This window comes from Gadus chalcogrammus, chromosome 14 (assembly GCF_026213295.1).
Source record: "Gadus chalcogrammus isolate NIFS_2021 chromosome 14, NIFS_Gcha_1.0, whole genome shotgun sequence".
Classification (NCBI taxonomy): domain Eukaryota; kingdom Metazoa; phylum Chordata; class Actinopteri; order Gadiformes; family Gadidae; genus Gadus; species Gadus chalcogrammus.
In genome coordinates, this window is record NC_079425.1 from 7,999,024 (window position 1) to 8,019,386 (window position 20,363).

Below are 20,363 nucleotides of genomic sequence, written 5' to 3' on the forward strand. Positions count from 1 at the left end.
GTTGCAGGCCAATATTTGCGGCGGGGGCCTTGTCCGAACGCCAAGTTTGATCCACCATAGCGCGCCGATAACATCACACGAAGGAAGGTTTTCATTTCGTGGCGGAAGGCTCAAACCGAGGCGGCGGTGGCGGCAGCAAAACAAACCATTACACAACTAAAAACCAGGGTGGATTGTCTTATTGCCTATGCACTCCACATTATGCAAAGCTCACGCGAAACCAATTCCCATCATTCTGGAATGCTTGAATAATTTATAGGCAATAAGTAGTATAGGAACATAAGTCGCACACCACCGGGTCACCACTCTGAAACCTAATGCGTTTGAGTTTCCCGTTAGACGAATGACACAAAGAGCCCCGTTCGCGGCCGAAGCGTTTCCACAGAAGATGTCTCATTTTTCATCACCCCGCTATTTTTTAGTCGGAGATTTTATTTTTTTATTTTTTTCGGTGCCCTTGGTACGACCGCCGATTTATGTGAAATGTTGATAATCCAGTATGATAATGCGTGTGTGTGTGTGTGTGTGTTTTGATTCTCTGTCTCTCCAGCCGAGTCGTGCGGCGGTGTGGTTCAAGGTCTCAACGGCTCTATCGAGTCCCCGGGCTTCCCTCACGGCTACCCCAACTACGCCAACTGCACCTGGCTAATAATCACCGGGGAGAGGAACCGCATCCAGCTGAGCTTCGTCACCCTGGCTCTGGAGGAGGACTTTGACATCGTGTCCGTCTATGATGGACAACCATCGCCAGGCAACCTGAAATTGAAGTAGGATTCTTTTTCTCCCCGCCCCCCTCTGTTTGTGTTCTGTGTGAGCGCTTACAGTTTTCTATCTTGGTTGAATACACTTTTCTTTTTGGGGGATGGAGAGGGGGTGCGGGGGGGGTCACACACACACACACACTTCTTGCTGTTAATTTTCAGGGCAGGTCGCTTACAGAGGAAAGGGATCGGAACAAGCGGGCGTTCTCTCAGACAGCTGGTCTCCGTAAGCCTGTCTGTTTCTTGATGTGGAATGACACTCACTGTACAGTCGGAGTGCCAGAGTGCCAGCTGTAATTCGACATTTTCAGCCATATCAGACAGTTTAAGAAAAGGACAGTTTTTTTCTTTGCGCATGGCCCACCCCATTTCACGGTGAATAAACCAGCTCATATTGCAATGCCTCCAAATAAAGTAGACATTTGACAAGGTCTTTGTTGAAAAGGGCAGGTTTTTTTTTTTTACCTGCATGCATTATTTGCATAATTTCTTAGAATATCAGGATGTCCTTTTTTCGGGAAAATAACACATTGCTATATGTCATGACGTCTGTTATTAGTAATTTTGTTCCTTGGCGTTGCACAATGTCTTCCTGGTGATTTTTCTCTCTGTCTGACCTTTACTGGCCTTTTGTGCTTCATCATCTGCCTCACAGCTAAAACTGTACTTCACTAGCCCATTTCATGCATTCCCATCCAGGTTGAACTGGCGTACTAAAGAAAACTATAGGGGGCTACAGCATTCTAGCTATCTTTACTCTCAACAAAGATGGTGTGGGGAAATTGCCCACACATTGATCTTTTTTGGGGGGGGGGGGGGTCTAATAATATTTTATGAGTTGTAATGTCATTATCAGCTGCTTCTGATAATGAAAATGGTTAAGGTTATTGGGTTACTTAAGGTTAGTGTTAGGGTCCGGGTAGGATTTGCATTACTTGATACAAATATTTTGATGATGTTCTCGATTAAATTACCTTACCACAACCTTCTCTCTTGATCGAACAGCAGAAGTACATGACAATAATAATAATTCAGAAGAAATAACAATTTCTATCGAGAAAAATCTAAACAGTTAATAGATATAAGATAGGTAGTTGCATATGTGAGTTTTCATGTTAGTATACATTTTGTATGAGTAAACAGCAAGAGTAAGGTGCATTTAAGGTTGCATTTAAGCATTTCCAAGCAACTCTTAATGCACATATAATTTCTCTTTTAAACATATATATTTTATGGATTAGAAGGGGGTTTGTACACTCTCACTATATATATTCCCAGCCTCAGTCTCGATGCCCTCCTCCTGTAAGGTCAGTGTTTACCAATCATTGTCTCATTATCCCTCTCTTCACACCCTTTTAATGAACTCAAGCCACATGCTCCAAGCAAGCCTCTGTGTGTGTTTGTGGGTACTTGCAAGCCCATGTGTTTTGTATGAGTAAGTGCACAGTTATTCAGTGATGTTCACACATAAACATGCTTACAGGTGTGAGCTCAATCTGGTTGTGTGTGTGTGTGTGTGTGTGTGTGTGTGTGTGTGTGTGCGTGTGCGTGTGTGTCTGTGTGTGTGTGTGTGTGTTGTTAGATTGAGTCTATTTTTATCGATGAGTGATTATAAAGTATCAACATAATTAATCAAAATAATTAAGACTGGACTCTATAGCCAAGATTGGCACACACACGCACAGGCATACTTTTATTTCAGCATTTTCAAAATATCAAAATATAGTGCATCATACAGTATAAATATGTTATGGATTTAAAAATAGCACACCTAAAAACACACATATATATATAATAACATAATATACAATGCAACGAATTTATCAATTGAGATGGCCTAAAGAAACAGTGGGCCCTGCCTTCACCCAACAGTGCCAGAGATCTCTGTTCGATTCCCTCATAGGTCCTTAGTTCCATGGAGTAACCAGAGGTTGCATGGGATTCCCATTAGTGCTCTGATATCCTCCCATTACCTGGAGGTCAATGGGAGGTTTTGCATGGCTTCTTGAACCATGCAAACCCACCATTTGTCCAAGCATTCTATTTTCTAAGGACAATGTCACTATACAATTTTCTAACTTGTAGCACAAAATTCTCATACTGCCGATAACAGACAATAATTTTTAAAAGTGAAACAAGCAATGATGGGAAATTAAAACAAATGGCAAAGAAAACGGACGAAATACACCCACACAATTTGTTTCCCTTTGTTATTGAATTCTTTGCCTATTTTGCTTTGTTTAGCGCCTCGTGGGAGTTATTTATCTCACCTGTACGGATGTTTATTTGAATAATTTCTTTGGGTGTCTGTTTTCTGTTTGATGTCTTTGCAAAGAACATACATCTCACCAGGGGTCCAATAGCTTTTCCTTTTTTGATCTTGAATCTTAATTTCGTACACACAAACAGTACATTACATTGTGTTGTTTATTATTGTTGACATATGTAGTTGCTAATATATCTGAGAATATAAATCATCTGTTCCTTCTCTCCAGGAGTAAATGGGGGCGATAATGAAATCCAAACTGATCAGCAATTAGCATTTTTAAATATGCAATGTTTAATTGTAACTGGATTCAGATGATCATGTTCCTAGTTATGTTTTATTCAATTGTTTTAAATGAAGCCTTAATAGTAATTGTTAAGTGTTTCAGTTGGCATATAGTTCCCCCCTGGCAGCTCATTAAATGAAGGTATTTGTTTTACTGTTGCTACTGTATATGCAGAAAGAATACAGATACACAAATATTTACTTTTTCTTGTGTTTTGGCAGAATTCTTTGCCAGCGGAGGTTTCATCTATAATGCATGTAATGCTTATAGTTAGGAGGATTTTTATGGCGGAACTGATTGCGGGAAGTATATCTATGTGATGACAAGTTATAGATTGAGTTTAAGATAAAAGCACAACGATTGTGATAGGGCGGCAGGTGCTTAGTGGGCCCTTCAAAGTTGTTTGACAAAACTGTCAGATTTAAGGAGAAACTCTCCAGCATAAAATACACATTTTAATGCTGTGTGCTACTGTGCATAGTGACACAATTGAGCTTGACAGAGAGAGAGACATCGTGTTCAAAAAAAGGCATTAAAGACTAATAAATATTGATTTATGAATATTTATGTGTACAGATGCAAGGAAATACAGCAATTATGTTTTCTGCAGATATGAAAGAAGTTTTTTTTTCCGGTAGAAATGGCGACTGTTGACAACAACTCTGGGAGACAGGTGAAAAGGCAAGAGGGTTCGGCGCACGCTGAGCTCTGCGTGTGAGCGCGTGTCTTTGTGTCTACCTGGAGACTAAGAAAGCTCATTGCTATCCTGTTTCTTTGTTCTGACAGTACACACACACACACACACACGCACACGCACGCGCACGCGCACGCGCACGCGCACACACACACACAGTAGCATAAACACTGTGGCTATGCTCTTGTGTTCGGCATGTGGTAGTCATGGTGGTCATCATCTTCAAAACATGTTGTTTTCTTCCCTGTCCAAACCATTTCTCTGTCATACTTTTGTATTATTAGCTCTAGTTGTAGTTTTACTGCTCTTATTCGTGGAAGGTTATGCATCTAAACTTTAAAGCAATGAATGACACCTTTGGCCATATATTTATTGCCACGTCAATGTTGTTGCATTACATTATACCTGGGCCTATTTCCCAACTGCATTAAGCATATCAATATCCAAGTCATATTGATTATATGCATGTATACATCTATAGATATAGATGTGTATATATCTTAAAGATCCCTACAATAATGTGCAAAATCATTATTTGCATGCTGTAATTCCTATTGTCTCTTGCTGTGCTGCACTGTGGTAAACTATGAAGATGTTTCATGTGTCCAAAAGAGATATAAACACTCATCACAAAGCCAACAATGACATAACATGATTTGATTTCACAAGAGACTCGAATAGTTTTCCCTCTGGTTGCCTTCGTCTCTCTTGTTTCTCATCAAGGATGAATCAGCCGCTACTGTGTCAAAGCACAAACCAATATGTAAACATATGAGGGCGCTTGTGTTTGCTCTTATCCTTCATTTAACTGAAGTTGTGCACCTTTCCTTTATTCCCGTTCCCGTAAGCTGACCGCCCCTTATGAAAAACAACCCTCTGTGACACTTTTACTCACACAGGTGGGTCTGTGATTACTAAACCGGTTGGTTGCTGAAAGAAATCAGTTCAACATTGCAAAACAAAACTTAAAGACAACATCACAAACACCATGAATGAAAATAGTAACAAACAGAAGAAAGCACAACAGCACAGCCAAGGGTGAGGGCAGGCGGCCGCAGGACAGACACCACGTCTAAGCAGCCGAGGAATTCGATGGTTCTTCGATTACAACTCCAGCCCAGGCTGGTAATGTGAAATGTATTCCAATTTCAGAAGAACTTCTGGAACTCAGAGATATAGGAGTAATGCATTTTCGTGTAACTGCCCATCAACAGACAGACCACGCACGCACATAGACACACGCACACACACCCACACGAACGCACACTATACTGTAAAATATAGGCCAACACTAGATAACCAGGCAATGGAACTAATCCAGGATTCCCACCAGGGGTAGGAGTGTGTGTGTGTGTGTGTAACTCATTGTGTGTTTTTGCCTGCTTGAGTGTGTGTGTGTGTGTGTGTGTGTGTGTGTGTGTGTGTGTGTGTGTGTGTGTGTGTGTGTGTGTGTGTGTGTGTGTGTGTGTGTGTGTGTGTGTGTGTGTGTGTGTGTGTGTGTGTGTGTGTGTTTGTGTGACTGCGTGTTGAGTTAAAGAAGGGTGGGAGACGGCAAATTAAGGGGGGGGGAGATGGAGGGAAGGACGGAGAGATCTACCCAGAAGTAGACAAAGGGAGACGGTGTAAGTGAAGGATCGAAGCGAACATAAACACTCAAGATTCACCCAGTGAAGATGCTAAAGCTAGTAGAACTAAGTCGCAGTGGGGCTGCTGGTTCTGTCTGACTGTCTACCGTTGTGTTCCCTAATAATTCCATAAGCTGCTTCTACTTGTCACCAGCACGTCAGAAAGTTTGTACCAGATGGAGATAATGTCCAAAACTTCAACAGAACTGTTCCTCTGGAAATAAGAGTGTGTTGTGGGCATTTGGCCAAACCTACTTTTAGTAATAATAATCATTTACAGAATGCTGTAATGGAAGTATATATGTAAATTTTATATATGTAGTACTTATATATTTATATGTATAGGATTTATCGATCTATCGATCGATCGATCGATAGATAGATAATGTAGGTAGATATACACTTTGCTTACAGCAATCCTTATAAAATGATTACTACTAAAAGTATGTTTGGCCAAATGCCCAGTGCAAATATATATATATATATATATATATATATATATAATATATATATATATATATATATATATACAAATTAAATTCTAGGAATGTTCTATTCTAGGTATGTGTAGCTACCTCTCTGTTTTGCAAGGCTGGCACATTGCTTCACTCGTTCACACCTCTATCACCTCTTTGTCAAACTCCCCTTTCCCACTATGTCTCTGTCCCCCCCCCCACTATGTCTCTGTCCCCCCCCTGCCCCGCGGTCTCAGCTGTAACAGGTGTTGTGTGAGGCGGGAGGCCTGGAGTTGTTAATGTTCTCATCACTACCTACAGGCCAGCTAACAGGAGAACTCAGCATCACTCCACAGCCTTTCGAAACCTCTACAGCAAACAGCCATTTCCTGGCCATGCCTCTTTATGTCCTTACTTGTGTAGTGAAATACATAAAAAAAAAAAATATTTATTTTAACCGATTCCGATGCAGATCCGGCAACACAAATTACATTTTTGTGTACTTTACTCAGGCACCGACCACTACAATGCGGCACTCACACAAACACACATTCAAGAGTGAAATCAGAGGAAAGACATATTCAAAATAACGGGAAAGCTGAGTGACATTATACTAAATATGGCAAGACACTTAATCTTAGTTAAATGTCACTGAGTAATGATACTTAAATACTTTGCCGTTCTAATCAACAGACACTGAATAACACCGTCGAATGCGAAAATGAATTGCCATTTGACTCGTGCCTTCTGTTTCTTATTCCTACTTTTGATTTAATAAATAACCCCTTTTTGTTGGTTCACCAGCATGCTTTTACCATTCTGTTGATGAACGTACCCACATGTGTCTTTCATTACATGGAATACCATCCATTTTTGTTTTGACCTGGTGGTAAAATCACATCCTACTAGACCTGGAATGATGATGTCATGCATAATCGCTCACTAATGTTTGGGCTAAGCTTTTAAATTCTGCGACCACAAGAACAGATTGGATATATACCAAGCAATACGTTTTTGTTATCCAGTTGATTATGTATACTCTACAGGTCAGACTAGATATGCATGCTTCTGTTGCTAATTATATAGAATACCTGGAAAGTAATCCACATACAGACTTATGGGTCTTTCTGAACTAAGTCCTGTTGGCCAATGAGTCAGTTGAGATTTGCATATTTTGAGCCCTGTGGACAATGACTTCACAGCACCTGTCTGTTGTCAACTTAAGACCACGATGTTGCTATGGAGACTGTAGATGAACTGTGACTAATGATTGATGGCTGACAGATTAGTGTCACACACACGCATGCACGTCTCACACACACACACACACACACACACACACACACACACACACACACACACGCCAAAGTTTAACTTTTTCCCGTATTAAAATATTTGGTTGTGTATAAGTAAACAGAAAGTCTGACTTTTAAGTCTCCCTTCTACTCTCATTGGTTTATTGCACGTTACGCCCAAACCACACCTACGTGTAATTAGGCTACTTCAGACCAACCCTTTTTAGATTTGCGTCTGGCACAAGAGTCCTTTATCCGCCTGTAAAATAGCAACATCGCCATAGAACCTCCCACAAAGCTACTTGCGTTTGGCGCTTCTCACTTGCGTTTCAGACCGTCAAAATAAGGCCCAGTGTGTTCATTAAGTTTGTTAATTTAAAATGAATACACCTTCTTTGATAGTTCTTTAAATCAAATGCGTTATTTGTGTTCATAGTGGATTTATATAACATGTAGTATAAGTGTAGTTTGAAGGGGGAATCTTTGCGGCCTTTAAACACACCTTATAAATCCATCAAAAAGAATACCACCAAGACGGACTCTTTAGTCGGTGTTCTTCAAAGATATTGGGTTGAATTTCATGCCTGCTTAATTATTTGTTTTACAAAGCGATTAGTAGTGATACAAAGCAAATCTTGTGTCAAATTAATAAGAAATGAATACACGTGTACGAGTATATCAATGATTTAAGGGGTTATAAAAACATATTTTACATTTTAATCTCATAAAAAATTTAGCAATAATTATGGTTTGTTTGATAGAGTGCTGAAAAGAAGAATGAGGCAAAGATAAAGAAAGCAAATTATTGGAAGGGGGATGGTAGACATGGTTCAATTCAGCAGACATGAGCAGAATAGAACAGGATGCTGTGAAAGTGTTGGAAAAAAGATTTAGGAAGGAGATAGCACTGTGAACCCTTCCCTGGTGAGAGTGTTTAAAAGGTAAATCTGTTACAAAGACACACACACACACACACACACACACACACACACACACACACACACACACACACACACACACACACACACACACACACACACACACACACACACACACACACACACACACACACACACACACACACACACATTAAATAACAAACAGAAACATGAACTCTCCCAGGCAGGCACATACACAAACACACACACACACACACTGGGTGATGGAGGAATTGGACGGCTAAAGGGAATACTGATTTCTTGTTTATGAATATGGAAAAATGGTCCTTAATATTTTCCATCCTCCACCTGCTCCTGCATAACAAAAGGTGTCAGTGTGTGTGTGTGTGTGTGTGTGTGTGTGTGTGTGTGCATAAGTGTAGTAGGGAGGGCAGGGAGCCTGCCAGAAACAGATGAGAGGGGCCAAGGCAGAGGGCAGTGGGCAGATGGCTGGAAGAATATAGATCATGTCAGACATACTGATGGAGAGCAGCACTGGCCAGGGGCCGGGGGCGATGGACGAAGGCAGTGGAACCCGGTCGACTTGATCACGTCACATAAAGGACATGGTCCAACGTGCCGTCGCACGATGTTCTCCGTGATTCTTACCAATGTATTGACATCGTTTTATAAGTGGTTATTTTACTTAGTGATATTTTAAAACATGTATTTCTGTCCTGCAAATCCCAACATAATATGTGCTGCCAGACACAGCAAGAACCTACCATGGGGACATGTTCTACTTGTGGATACATTCTTGAATATTCCTAGGCATTAAGCACCATATTATATATTAAATGACCAGCCTATGGGTTTGCAACTTTATGAAAAGCGCAATGTGTAGTGAATCCGACTTATCATTGCCATGCAAACCTTTGCTATTATTCTCACTTAAACTCAAAGACAGCCATGCATTAGTGGTGACATCAAAGGACACTGAATGTATGGTAAATTTGCATTCATCTTACTATATTGCCGCTCCACCTCAGAGAATCATACAAAACATGCTATAACCAAGGCAAACATTGTATCTGAAACTAAAAAGTTCAGATACATATCTGGTTTTGGAACGTAGTGCCAAGTGTGAACATTAGTCCCTCAAATGTCACACAGAATCAGCACAGATGTACTGTTCTTGTTCTGAATTGGTTATCGTTATGTTTCATTCTCTTAAAAGCTGTGTTGTTCAGAAGCGAAGAGCATGATTGCACACACATGGTTTCAGCCTCAGTCAACACAGGAGTGAGCGAGATGAGTATCTCTGACATAAATAGCCAACTGTGAGAATATGACACATTATGCAGCAAAATGCAAATCAAAAACACATAATACTGCTGCCGTTGTGCTGCAAACCCTGGGAAACATTATGTCCCTGCAGTAAAGTGCCTTAAGGTTATTGCTCCACAGGCACAGCCGACCCTATACACTACCCTGTAACCCTCGGAAATCTCCAGCCTCGGGTTCTGTTTTGGTAAGCAGCCCGATACCTGTTGAAGGAATATGATGCAAAGACCATGTTCAGGAACATTGGGTGTGTGTGTGTGTGTGTGTGTGGGGGGGTGATACTCATGCATCAACAGAAGAAAAACTATTATCGGAGCGTTTTGCCCCCATATGACTCATATCTCTCACTGGCGGTGTTCATAAAGACCTATGGAACGCTCGGTGGACAAATACTTGGTGATTGGCGCGAGGAGATATTCAAATCCACTCCAGCACTAGAACCATCTCCCGATTAGTCCGGGCTTGCTGCACACGGTCAATTGAATAGGCGCCGATGACAGATCCTTGACTGAATCAGCATTGCTATTTGCATGGGGAAATTGAAAAGGTCCTTATACGTGAGGCAACACTTGGGACAGCAGTTCTGCGAAAGCTATCCTTTGTGCGAACGGGATTGGAGCTGAGGATGCCCGAGATCACCCATGTGCAGCCATTGAACGGCCTCCGCGGCTAGGTTAAAGGCTTTTATTCCTTTAGCATTCACAGCATTTGCATTAAGTCTGCAACAAGATGTTCGGTGAGCTGAGCGGATCATGAATCATTTTATTAAATGAAATAGAGAGCGTTGCTATCACACCACGCTGTGTGACCCACCCCTAAGAGGTCAACGGGAAAAGTCCCAGGACCAGAAAGGAGGAGGAAGCTCACAGAATCATCATTTTTTAATCCTTTAATCATTCATAATAGATGCTAACCCTGACTAGAGTCTTGAATTGAATGACGGGTAGCACTTAAGGATGACTGCCACTTTGAAGGGTTGATGGAGCAGCGTGAATTCATACTGACATCAGCATTTACAAAGCATTTTTCCTAAAGTAATACTCATTAGAAAACAATTAATCAGTTTGAGATTATAAAAAAAGATGCATGGAAAATAGTTTGTAAAATAATTAACAATGGTAAGGATTTGATTTACAGACTATTCAGTTGTTTATTGATGCTTTATAAACACTGAATAATGCTGCAATTCATGATTAATTCAGTATTTTTTGTGAGCTCATTTAAAGTGAGGTCTAAATATGCAATGCTACTTATTATTACTTTAAATGCTATTTATGAATGCTTAGTGAGGCATAGATTTACTCACTTGAGGCATAGATTTCCTCACGCCAAGACCAAAATTAAAAATAGCAAAAATACCTTCTAATTACCGGAATTGATTAAATTTAGACTTTACTTGTCATTTATCAATGGTTACTAAAGCATAGATAGTCCCGAGTTAAGATAAGCTAACACAAGACTTTACTAATAATTTCTAAATACAAAATTACGAATTGCAGCATTAATCGTGTATCTATAAAGCATTATTAACATATTATAAATCGTTTACAAATTAAATTTTAAAAATATACACAAGCTTATGAACCATATTCCTGAATGAACAATGTGGAAATGTGGAATATACTTTATTATTAATGCTTCAAAGATGCAGTTATTATATGTGCTACCCAATTATGTTAATGATGTGTTTCAGATAAACGCACAATGCACATACACTCGAAACACTCAGAATCATGAGAATTCAGGCCCGCTTGTTATGGCTCCTGAAAATGACCACCAAATTGCAGCAATTTTTTTTTGATGGATGCGGACCAAACAGTGTGAAAAATAAAACTCATAAAAAATAGAAATAAAGCATTAAACACATAGACCTATTTGCGTGCACGCGTGTCTGTGTGCATGTGTGTGCGTGTGCTACAGTGCTTCTGTGTGGCACGCAAGTGTTGTCAGCTGCAAAGTACGATTGTGTTAAATAGAGAGACACACAACCTCTGCTGTCACTTGAGAAGATCTGTGTTTGTGTGCGTGTGTGTGTGAGTGTGGGAGCGTGTGTGTGTCCATGTGTAAATATGAAATCCATTTCCTGTGCCTTGTTTTGGATGCCATCCAATTCATTTCTCTCCTTCACACCTTGCGATCTGTGTGGGATTTAGCTTTCTCCCCGTCTCCCCCTTCCCTTCCGCCCATCTGCATAAAAAGAACGCAGTAGGATGTTAGAGAGGGAACAAGAGGCCAGGTGAACACCAGAGGTGAACGGGAGAAGGGAAGGGTTTGAGGCCAGAGAGGCATGGCAGAGGAGGGGAGGAGGCACGGGAGAAGGCAGGGCTGCACGATGACACCGAGGGACCCGACAAATTGAACCGAAAAAGAGCAGGATACATTGGAAATTGAGTAAAGGGAGCGGATGCGAATGGAAATGATGTGAGGGGAAGAGGGAGGAAATAGAAGACGGAATGGAAACAAGGCAAATGTAGTGGCAGAGGCAACTGGAAAAGGTTATTTGATCCATTGAATATCCCAATGGGTGAACGGATCAAATTTTGGCGTAATCCTTCGGCTTCCCCTCTTAAAGACGGGGGATTCGCACTGTAAGAAGACGGTCGGAAAAGGAAAGCAGCCTGGTAAAGGCGGAGGGAGATATTCACAGATGCACAACCGCCCTGAATTGATATGTCTAGGAACAAGACAACGGGGCTCTGGTGGCATATAGTCTGAAACACTTGTCCTACAGCCTTTCTGTATCACTTTTCCTGGACCAGGATGAGATTGACATGAGGTCGAGGAATGATGTGAAGGAGAACCCGACGGCACCTACACTATGCTACGTCATTATGAGCGCGTTCTTTTTTGTTCTTGCCCTTAAGTGCTTGATATGAAGGAATATCAATTAATGCAACTTCATTACCAAGGTTGGAATTATTGTGACATTGGGATTGGTTGCACCTAATATTTATCAACATGAAAATAATTGTGATGTCATGTTGGGTGTTGTATTTTTTCGTAAACGGCCCAAATGTTTCTCGCTTAAAATGTTACTGCTGCAAGGAATCGCGGGACGTTATTATAACCTTGGTCCAGTATACATGCTATGGTTAGTTCTGAGATCTCAGTAAATGTGACAATTCTAGGAACTTGTTGCCAGAATCATAATATCCGTTTGGGGGTAGTCTGAATAATTTCTGTAGTCATTGTGCATTTCTCAACATTGTTGAGCTGAGTGGGTCATTTTGACAACCCTAATGAGCTGTCAGTGTTTCATTCTGAATATTTAGCTTGATTAGACTACAATGGAGAAGACCGGAAAAGAACGTTCACTCCACGTTCAGACTGTACCATATTAAGCATCACCAACGCTATTCCCTGCCGATTCCTGAATGAAGGCTAGCACGTGTTACCATTCACGCTGAGGCTCCACAACTCCCAAGGGAGAACCAAACGGTTCTTCGTCACAACTTTGACCCCAAAGGATCACGGTCGGTAGCTGTATTTAAAGTGAAGGTCGTGACACTGCTACACACTAGCGGGCTGCCAGATCGGCCAGAGGGCATCGATCTCAGACTCAAGAGAGCTCTCTTTAAAGCCCAGCAGGTGGTTTATCAAGAGACTTAGCACGTAGGTACCGAAACAATATGGGACGGCGTTAGGGGGAGGAGCCAAAGCTTTCACTGGTTGTCACGGTGACCGCCGCTTGTCGCTGTGCAGGACTGAGACTTTATCAGGTAATGGGTAGGATGTGACCACACGTTAGAGGCAAGCAAACCTGACAGCGCGATTTTATTTATTTTTTTGCCATGAATCGGTGTGCGTACATGCGCACATCTCTTTGTGTGAAGGTGCCCTTCCTTTGGGCCCGCGCGACTGTAGAAGCTTTGACTGGTCACACCTTGTCAGAAAATGTCCAGTTAGCTCAGCGACAAATACTGACATTTTGCGCGCACACAAACACACAAAAACACAAACAGACAAACACACGGACGCAAACACACACATACAAGTGCATATACACGCACGCACACATACAAATACACGCACGCACGCACGCACGCACACACACACTGTGACAAACAAACAAACACACACACATACACAAACACAAGGAGGAGAAGATGCAGCTTTCATCAGTGATTGAACAGGATGAAGGGAGAAAATAAGAAAACATGTAAAGAAGGTGACTAGGGAAGTGAGGAAAATCTCTCTTTACCTCCATCTAATCCCCTCTGCTCTCTCTTTTACCCTGCGTCCGTTCTACCGCTGTCTTCCAGAGGCATACCAAATCAGTTATAATGGCTTGTTCCTAATGTCTTTTTTCCCCACGGTGGATTGGTGATGCAGTGTTTCTTAGCTGTGATGTGTGTGTGTGTGTGCCTGTGTGTGTGTCTGTGTGTGATTGTGTGTGCACGCACTCGTGCACTTGAATGGGTGTTAATCCCTCAGAAACACAATGAGAAATATATCTAAATGTGTGTGCGTGTGCGTGCGTGTGTGTGTGTATGTGTGTGTGCACGCCAGCGTTAAAAGGGAAGCTTGCCCTACTTTAGCCCAGTGGTTTTCTCTGTTGATATAGCCCATAGCGTTGGATTATATGCTTTCTACACACACACACACACACACACAATGATACAGTACGCTTTATCAAAAACATGCATACACACATGGTGGCAAAAACATGTACAAAGATGAGATTGCACACCCACCTACCCACACAATCAGACTCACACACACACACACACACACACACACACACACACACACACACACACACACACACACACACACACACACACACACACACACACACACTCTTATTCTGCTGGTTACTTATTTCAAATCAAGGTTAAAGCAACCAAGTTAACCAATTAGCGATATATTGGTATATTGCATTGGTTAAACCATCACAATACAACATACAATGCAAGCTAGATAGAACGGACTGAATATTTATCGTTTTGTCAGATGAACAGAGCCAATTAGAGATGAATGCCTTCTTAATTCAGATCAAGAACAAGACAATATTGTACCAAAAAACGAAACATAATTTCACCAAATCAATCCATATGCACCAACAGCAGGTCGGTTGTCAATATACACCTTTTTATTTGAGGACACTTGGCAGCAAAGTATTGGATTTAATACCTCCCACTGTGTCTTCCCATGATCCTTTATGGGAATGATCCTTCATGGGAAGACACAGTTGGAACATTAACCAAGCATCTTCAATGAGACAACGAATGTTCATGGCTTTTATAATCACATTCTAGGAACAAACATCAAAGGATCGAAGAAACACCATACAAAAGCGATTCTCAAAGTCTGGGAGCAAATTGACAATACCCGTCTTAGCAAGAGTGGTGATACAAATGCTAACTAAGGTAGCACCTTTCAAACAGAGAGAGAAACGGAAACACTTTGCGCCTTTTAGGTGCAAGGAGCTTATACAAAGTGTGATACATGAACTAGTAATAAAGAAAATATGTTTGTATCATTTGTGATAATAAAGTCAGGATACATTTTCCACAACAATATAATGACACTGGATATAAATGGAACAAGTATCTGTCTTTTTTGTAATATGAAGGACAAGATTAACCGAGAGCCTGGTGTTTGGCGTGCACCCATAACTTTCAAATTCACAACTTTAGTTTTTTTGTCTGTTCCAAGTGTCCTACATTTGCACATGGAAAAGAGCCAATGGTGGGCAATCGGCCAGCATACATTGAGTGTGTTCTGTTGGAGCCGATGAGACTGAAGATGCAGAGAGAGAGCGAGCGAGAGTCAGACGGACAGAATTGAGTTCAGTGGCGACCCTGTTTTTGCTCTGTATATTTACGTAGATGCACTTGCTATTTAATATGGAATTGTTTAGTTTTTTCCATTATTTTGTTAAGGTCAGGATTCCTCTTGTGCTATAGGTTAGCTGAGACATTATTGAGGATTACTTCTAACTAAAGAGAGTGTGTCCTAGAGACAGTGGTCCAAAGGTATAGCCCTAGAATAGGTACTAGCAGTCGTGCATGAAGCTACCAAGATTACCTGATTGGCTGTCGAGATTAGGTTTTTGGGGTCTGAACTAGGGCTGGGACGACGCGTCGACGTAATCGACGACGTCGACGCATAAATTACGTCGACGCGAAAAATGCGCGTTGATTTAAAAAAAAAAAAAAAAAAAAAAAAAAAAAAAAAAGATGGGCGGCGCCGGGGCGTAGTTGCAACGCGAGTGGCTCCTCAGACTTTCATAAGTGCAAGGCGCCAAAAAAGGAGATGCCTTTCCATTCTAGCAACACGGCAATTCACCAGCACCTGAAGAGGCGCCACCCGGTAGCAGCTGCAGATGACCGAGCACCGTAGAATTCTAAGAATGCATTACTTTGCACTTTTATATTGGAATTTAAAGGCAATAAACATGTATTGAAATGTTAAGGAATTCATATTTTATCATTCAGATATGTAAATCAACATGTATAAATTGCTATTAGTCAATTAATGGGGAGATAATCGAGAATCGAATCGAATCGAAATCGAATCGGACTGAAAAAATGAATCGTTAGATGAATCGATGCATCGAAAAAATAATCGCTAGATTAATCGTTTAAAAAATAATCGTTTATCCCAGCCCTAGTCTGAACCTTTCACCATGTTGGACACATAGTACAGATTTTGTTTCATAGATTTGGGTATATTTTGGATCTTGGTTACAACCTTCATACAGGAAGCAGGGCCATGACAAGCAAAGGCTTCACATCAATACACAAACATGTCAATACAAGAGAGAATCAGGAAGAGGGAGACTTTAAAATGATGCGTTGATGATGCACGTTATGCAGGAAAAGGATGAGAGCAGTCTCATTACCAACTGTGTGAAACTATTGAGCACGGTAGCAGCAGAAAAGCTCCACATTTAAAGTCCTAAACCGTGTTTGCAGATCTAAAAGTATTCAAAAGGATTTCATTGAAGACACCTGAGAGGTTATGAGATCTCGAATAACCTCCATATCAAAAACAAGGTCTGCATCTCAATGCAAAAAGAGAAATAAAAAAAAACCTCAATATCATCTGATACCTTGAATAATGCCAGTACTGCACACAGAATATCCAAGTGTGTTTTCGACGCAATACACAAATACCAATGTTTTGAGAAATGTATGGCACAACTGTGGTGATGAAAATGCTGTGATGGCTTGAGGGTCCCGAAAGCAAAAAAAAATATATAAAGTGCCAGAAGATATATGTACACATGGCTTTGTGCATGAATTCAATTTGGTACACAAAATCCGCATTCAAATTAATTTTGGAAGGCAAACTATGCTCGACCATGGAAGAGCCCACACTGTTTATTCAAAGGAAAACAGAAATGTACTGGCAGGAGTCATGAAATTCTGCAAATATTTTATTGCAGTTGTTTAATTCCTTAGATAATCAGGGATTTCAGTTATTCTTTTTAAGAAAGGTAGAAATTGGGGCTGCCATATTATATTTTGTTATCTCAAATGCATTGAAACTGCTTTTTTCCTTCTCACTGCTCAAGATTAGGGTAACCATCTCTATAAGTGAGCTCCTTAACTGACTAACACATTTTTTATATATGTGCAGTCGTGTTGACATATAGTTTTCAGAAGACTTTTGAAGGCTTGCCAACAATAAGACATGATGTCTAGGTTATCATCTCATTATAGTGTGCAAATAAGCTTTCTTGAGGATCTTTCACAGAAATTGTCTGTGCTAAATAACTAGTCCGTTCTCCCTGAAGTACATGAAGTTTGATTAAATAGACCTGCCAATGCCAAGAAATGACATTGTCAGAAGAGGCAGTCATTTTTCAGCGACGACTAGTTTGTCTCATCTGCTTGTTTATAGGTCATCTGGAAAGTGTTCATTGCTGAGGGCCATTTGTCTTGTGAATGTCATGGATTAGTCTAGTGATAGGGTATGTATATGCAGAAACAGGTCCTGTGTCCATACATGTGACAGTTGGGAGTTTTCTTTGCTTCAAGATTTGGATATTTCCATCGCTGTCTAAAATGGTCACCCATTTTTGTTAGTTTTGTTTGCATTAATCATACAATTTGCAATTTGTTTCCTCTCTGTAAAATGTATAACCGGTATCTTTGAGGAAAGACAACTTTGAAAGCTTTCACTGTTTTGATGTAATTAAAGTGACAGGCAGTGTACAAAATTAATAAGCAGATAGGCAAGGCATAATCCAAAAACATCCATAGCATTAGGCTCGATATCAATCTAGTCCTTGGTAAGCTTTTCCAGGGGTAGTGAGGACAAACCGAATGACACTCGGGTTACCTAGTTTCACCGCAGTATCACTTTCTCTTAGCACGCCAACAGTTGTCAAGGCGGGGCGGTCCATGGCCTTATCTGGAGTGGCCAACAGGCTGGTTCCACATGCATGGTCAGCTAACAGTCAAGGGCCCTCGCTCTGGCTGGTGGTTCCATATTGAATTGGAACTTCAATCATCTGAATTTGAAATATATCAGTTCTTTTTTGTAAGTTTTTCCCTTCTGTTTTTTTTTCTCTCTCTCTCTTTCTCTCTCTCTTTCTCTCTCTCTCTCTCTCACACACACACACACACACACACACACACACACACACACACACACACACACACACACACACACACACACACACACACACACACACACACACACACACACACACATTAACACACACATTAACACACACACACACACACACACACACACACACATTAACACACACACAGACGCATGCAGGCCCTGATCCCAGCATGTAACCCTATTTTGTTAGAACGAGTAGAGAGAGTGACTGGTACTCAAGGCAATGCTTGTTCTCACCTCATGCTTCTGCCATTTCAGCACAGCAGGGTGTGTCAAAGGGTAGTGCCTTGCTCAGGGGTATCAGCAGGGTTGTTGGCTCATTATCAGCCCTCAAATGCCATGGAGCAATCAAAAGTGCCTTGGCTGACGACACTGTACAGCTTACCCCATTATTTTGTTAACATTTATGTGAGGGGGATACTGTTAAAGTGTACAACGCAATGTAGTTATCCATATTTATTATTTTGCGTACTGCGTAGGTATGCATGATTTCCCCGAGCTGTGAATATTTGCGACGTTGCCATTCAAAGGTTTTTTTCCCAGTATTTTGTGAGTGTGTTCATGGGTAGGCCTACGTGTAAAAAGCCTTGTCCTCTATTTGTCCTTAAAGCATCTGATATGATCTCTGTCCTTATGCAAATGTCATGTTCTTCTCTTCCGTCATTTGCCCCATTCACTTTTCTTCCCCTGACTTTTCCCACTGTAAAACTTTTTGATGTATTTAAAACAAATGATACTATCAAACTTGTCGAAAGGTTTCACAATCCTGTCTGTGTGCAGTGATAAAATTGCAGCGATATAATTATGAATTTAGATTTTCCCCTCTTTTTAGCCTAGGGTAATCTTGTCATCATTGCTTTTGTATGCAATTGTTGGCAAAATATTTGTTTACTAAAAATGGGATACTTTGAAAATGATGTGTCAGATGTATTGCTAATTAAGTGTGGTCAGCTAGCATGACTAAAGGAGTGAATAATAATTGTTTGCCAGAGTCTTGAAGGGAACTCTGCTAGCTTAAGTTACCTAAGGCCAATAGTCTTCACTAGACCGCGCTCAGATGGGTACTGCGTGTATTTCCCTGTTTCCTGTACCTCCGTTGCAAGACTTTAATTTAAACATTTCATCAATCCCATTGGATGGCTGAACTTTCCAGGTTTTCCTCCAGACTTACAGCCATCCAAGCCCTGGAGAACCATAGGTGCTGGTTTCTGGACCAGTCTAGTGAGAGGGTTTCTACATGGGAAGTAGAATGTAGTGGCTAGAATAAATAACCACGTGACCCCCCATAAATAATGAATTCATTTTATGATTATGATCGTGCCAAGGGGCCCTTTGAATAGAAACATTGCATAGCCTAGTTCGACACAAATGTTGGACAATAATCATGGCCGCTGTTCCAGTGCAATGTTAGAAAAATAATTATGTTTCTGATGCACGTGCAGATCAAATAAACCCACGCCCTATAGTTATTAGTCCTTTGGCCTACTTGAGAAGGGGCCGGAGGGGGTTTACGCGTTATCTGACCCATCAGTGCCGAGAAATATAAAAAGTTATTACAAATGTCCTAAGAGTGAATATATGAGGATAGCATTATAAAAAATGAAAAGTGTCTATTAAAAAAAAAGTAAAAGAGTAAATGCATAATTTAGAGGGTTGAAATCCTTTGGGGGAAGACGGGGGGTGTTGTGGGTTATGATGAGAATTTAGGAGTTAGGGTTGCAGAGACCTTACATCTTGAGACAGCTGGTGACACATGAGTCTACATGGAAAACAACGACTCAAGGATACAATTGAGCCTTTGACGTCCCTTTGTGACTGTAGCTGTGATCAAGGGGTATTCCAATACATTTTTACCTGACTTGAACCCGTCGATTTGCAAGGTCCAATCCCCTAGTTGCACATAGTGTCTAGTAGTCAAGCTATGTTATAGAGTTGTGGTGGTAAATGTCTGGCAATATAAATCCATAATAATCAAGAAATAATAAATCAAGGGACTCAGACGATAGTTTGAATGTAATAGGTGTTTTGAAATCAGAGCAGTCATTTTGTTTATTGTTGGATATAAATGGAAACTAAATGCATTGATTTGATGATGGCCATAAAAAAACACATGTCTCCCCATACAATGAAATCGACAGGGGACACTATAGTGCCGTAATGTTTGGTAGAGGGTAGA

The 20,363-nt window shown here is 40.9% G+C and overlaps 1 protein-coding gene across 1 annotated transcript in view; it reads left to right on the forward strand.

Annotated features, from left to right (window-relative positions):
* The window catches only part of LOC130403319 (CUB and sushi domain-containing protein 1-like), a 295,164-nt gene that overhangs the window by 79,976 nt on the left and 194,825 nt on the right, over positions 1-20,363 (forward strand). The window contains exon 2 of the mRNA XM_056607623.1: positions 551-767. Coding sequence (XP_056463598.1) covers positions 551-767 — 217 coding nt within the window. The remainder of the gene's footprint in view (positions 1-550; positions 768-20,363) is intronic.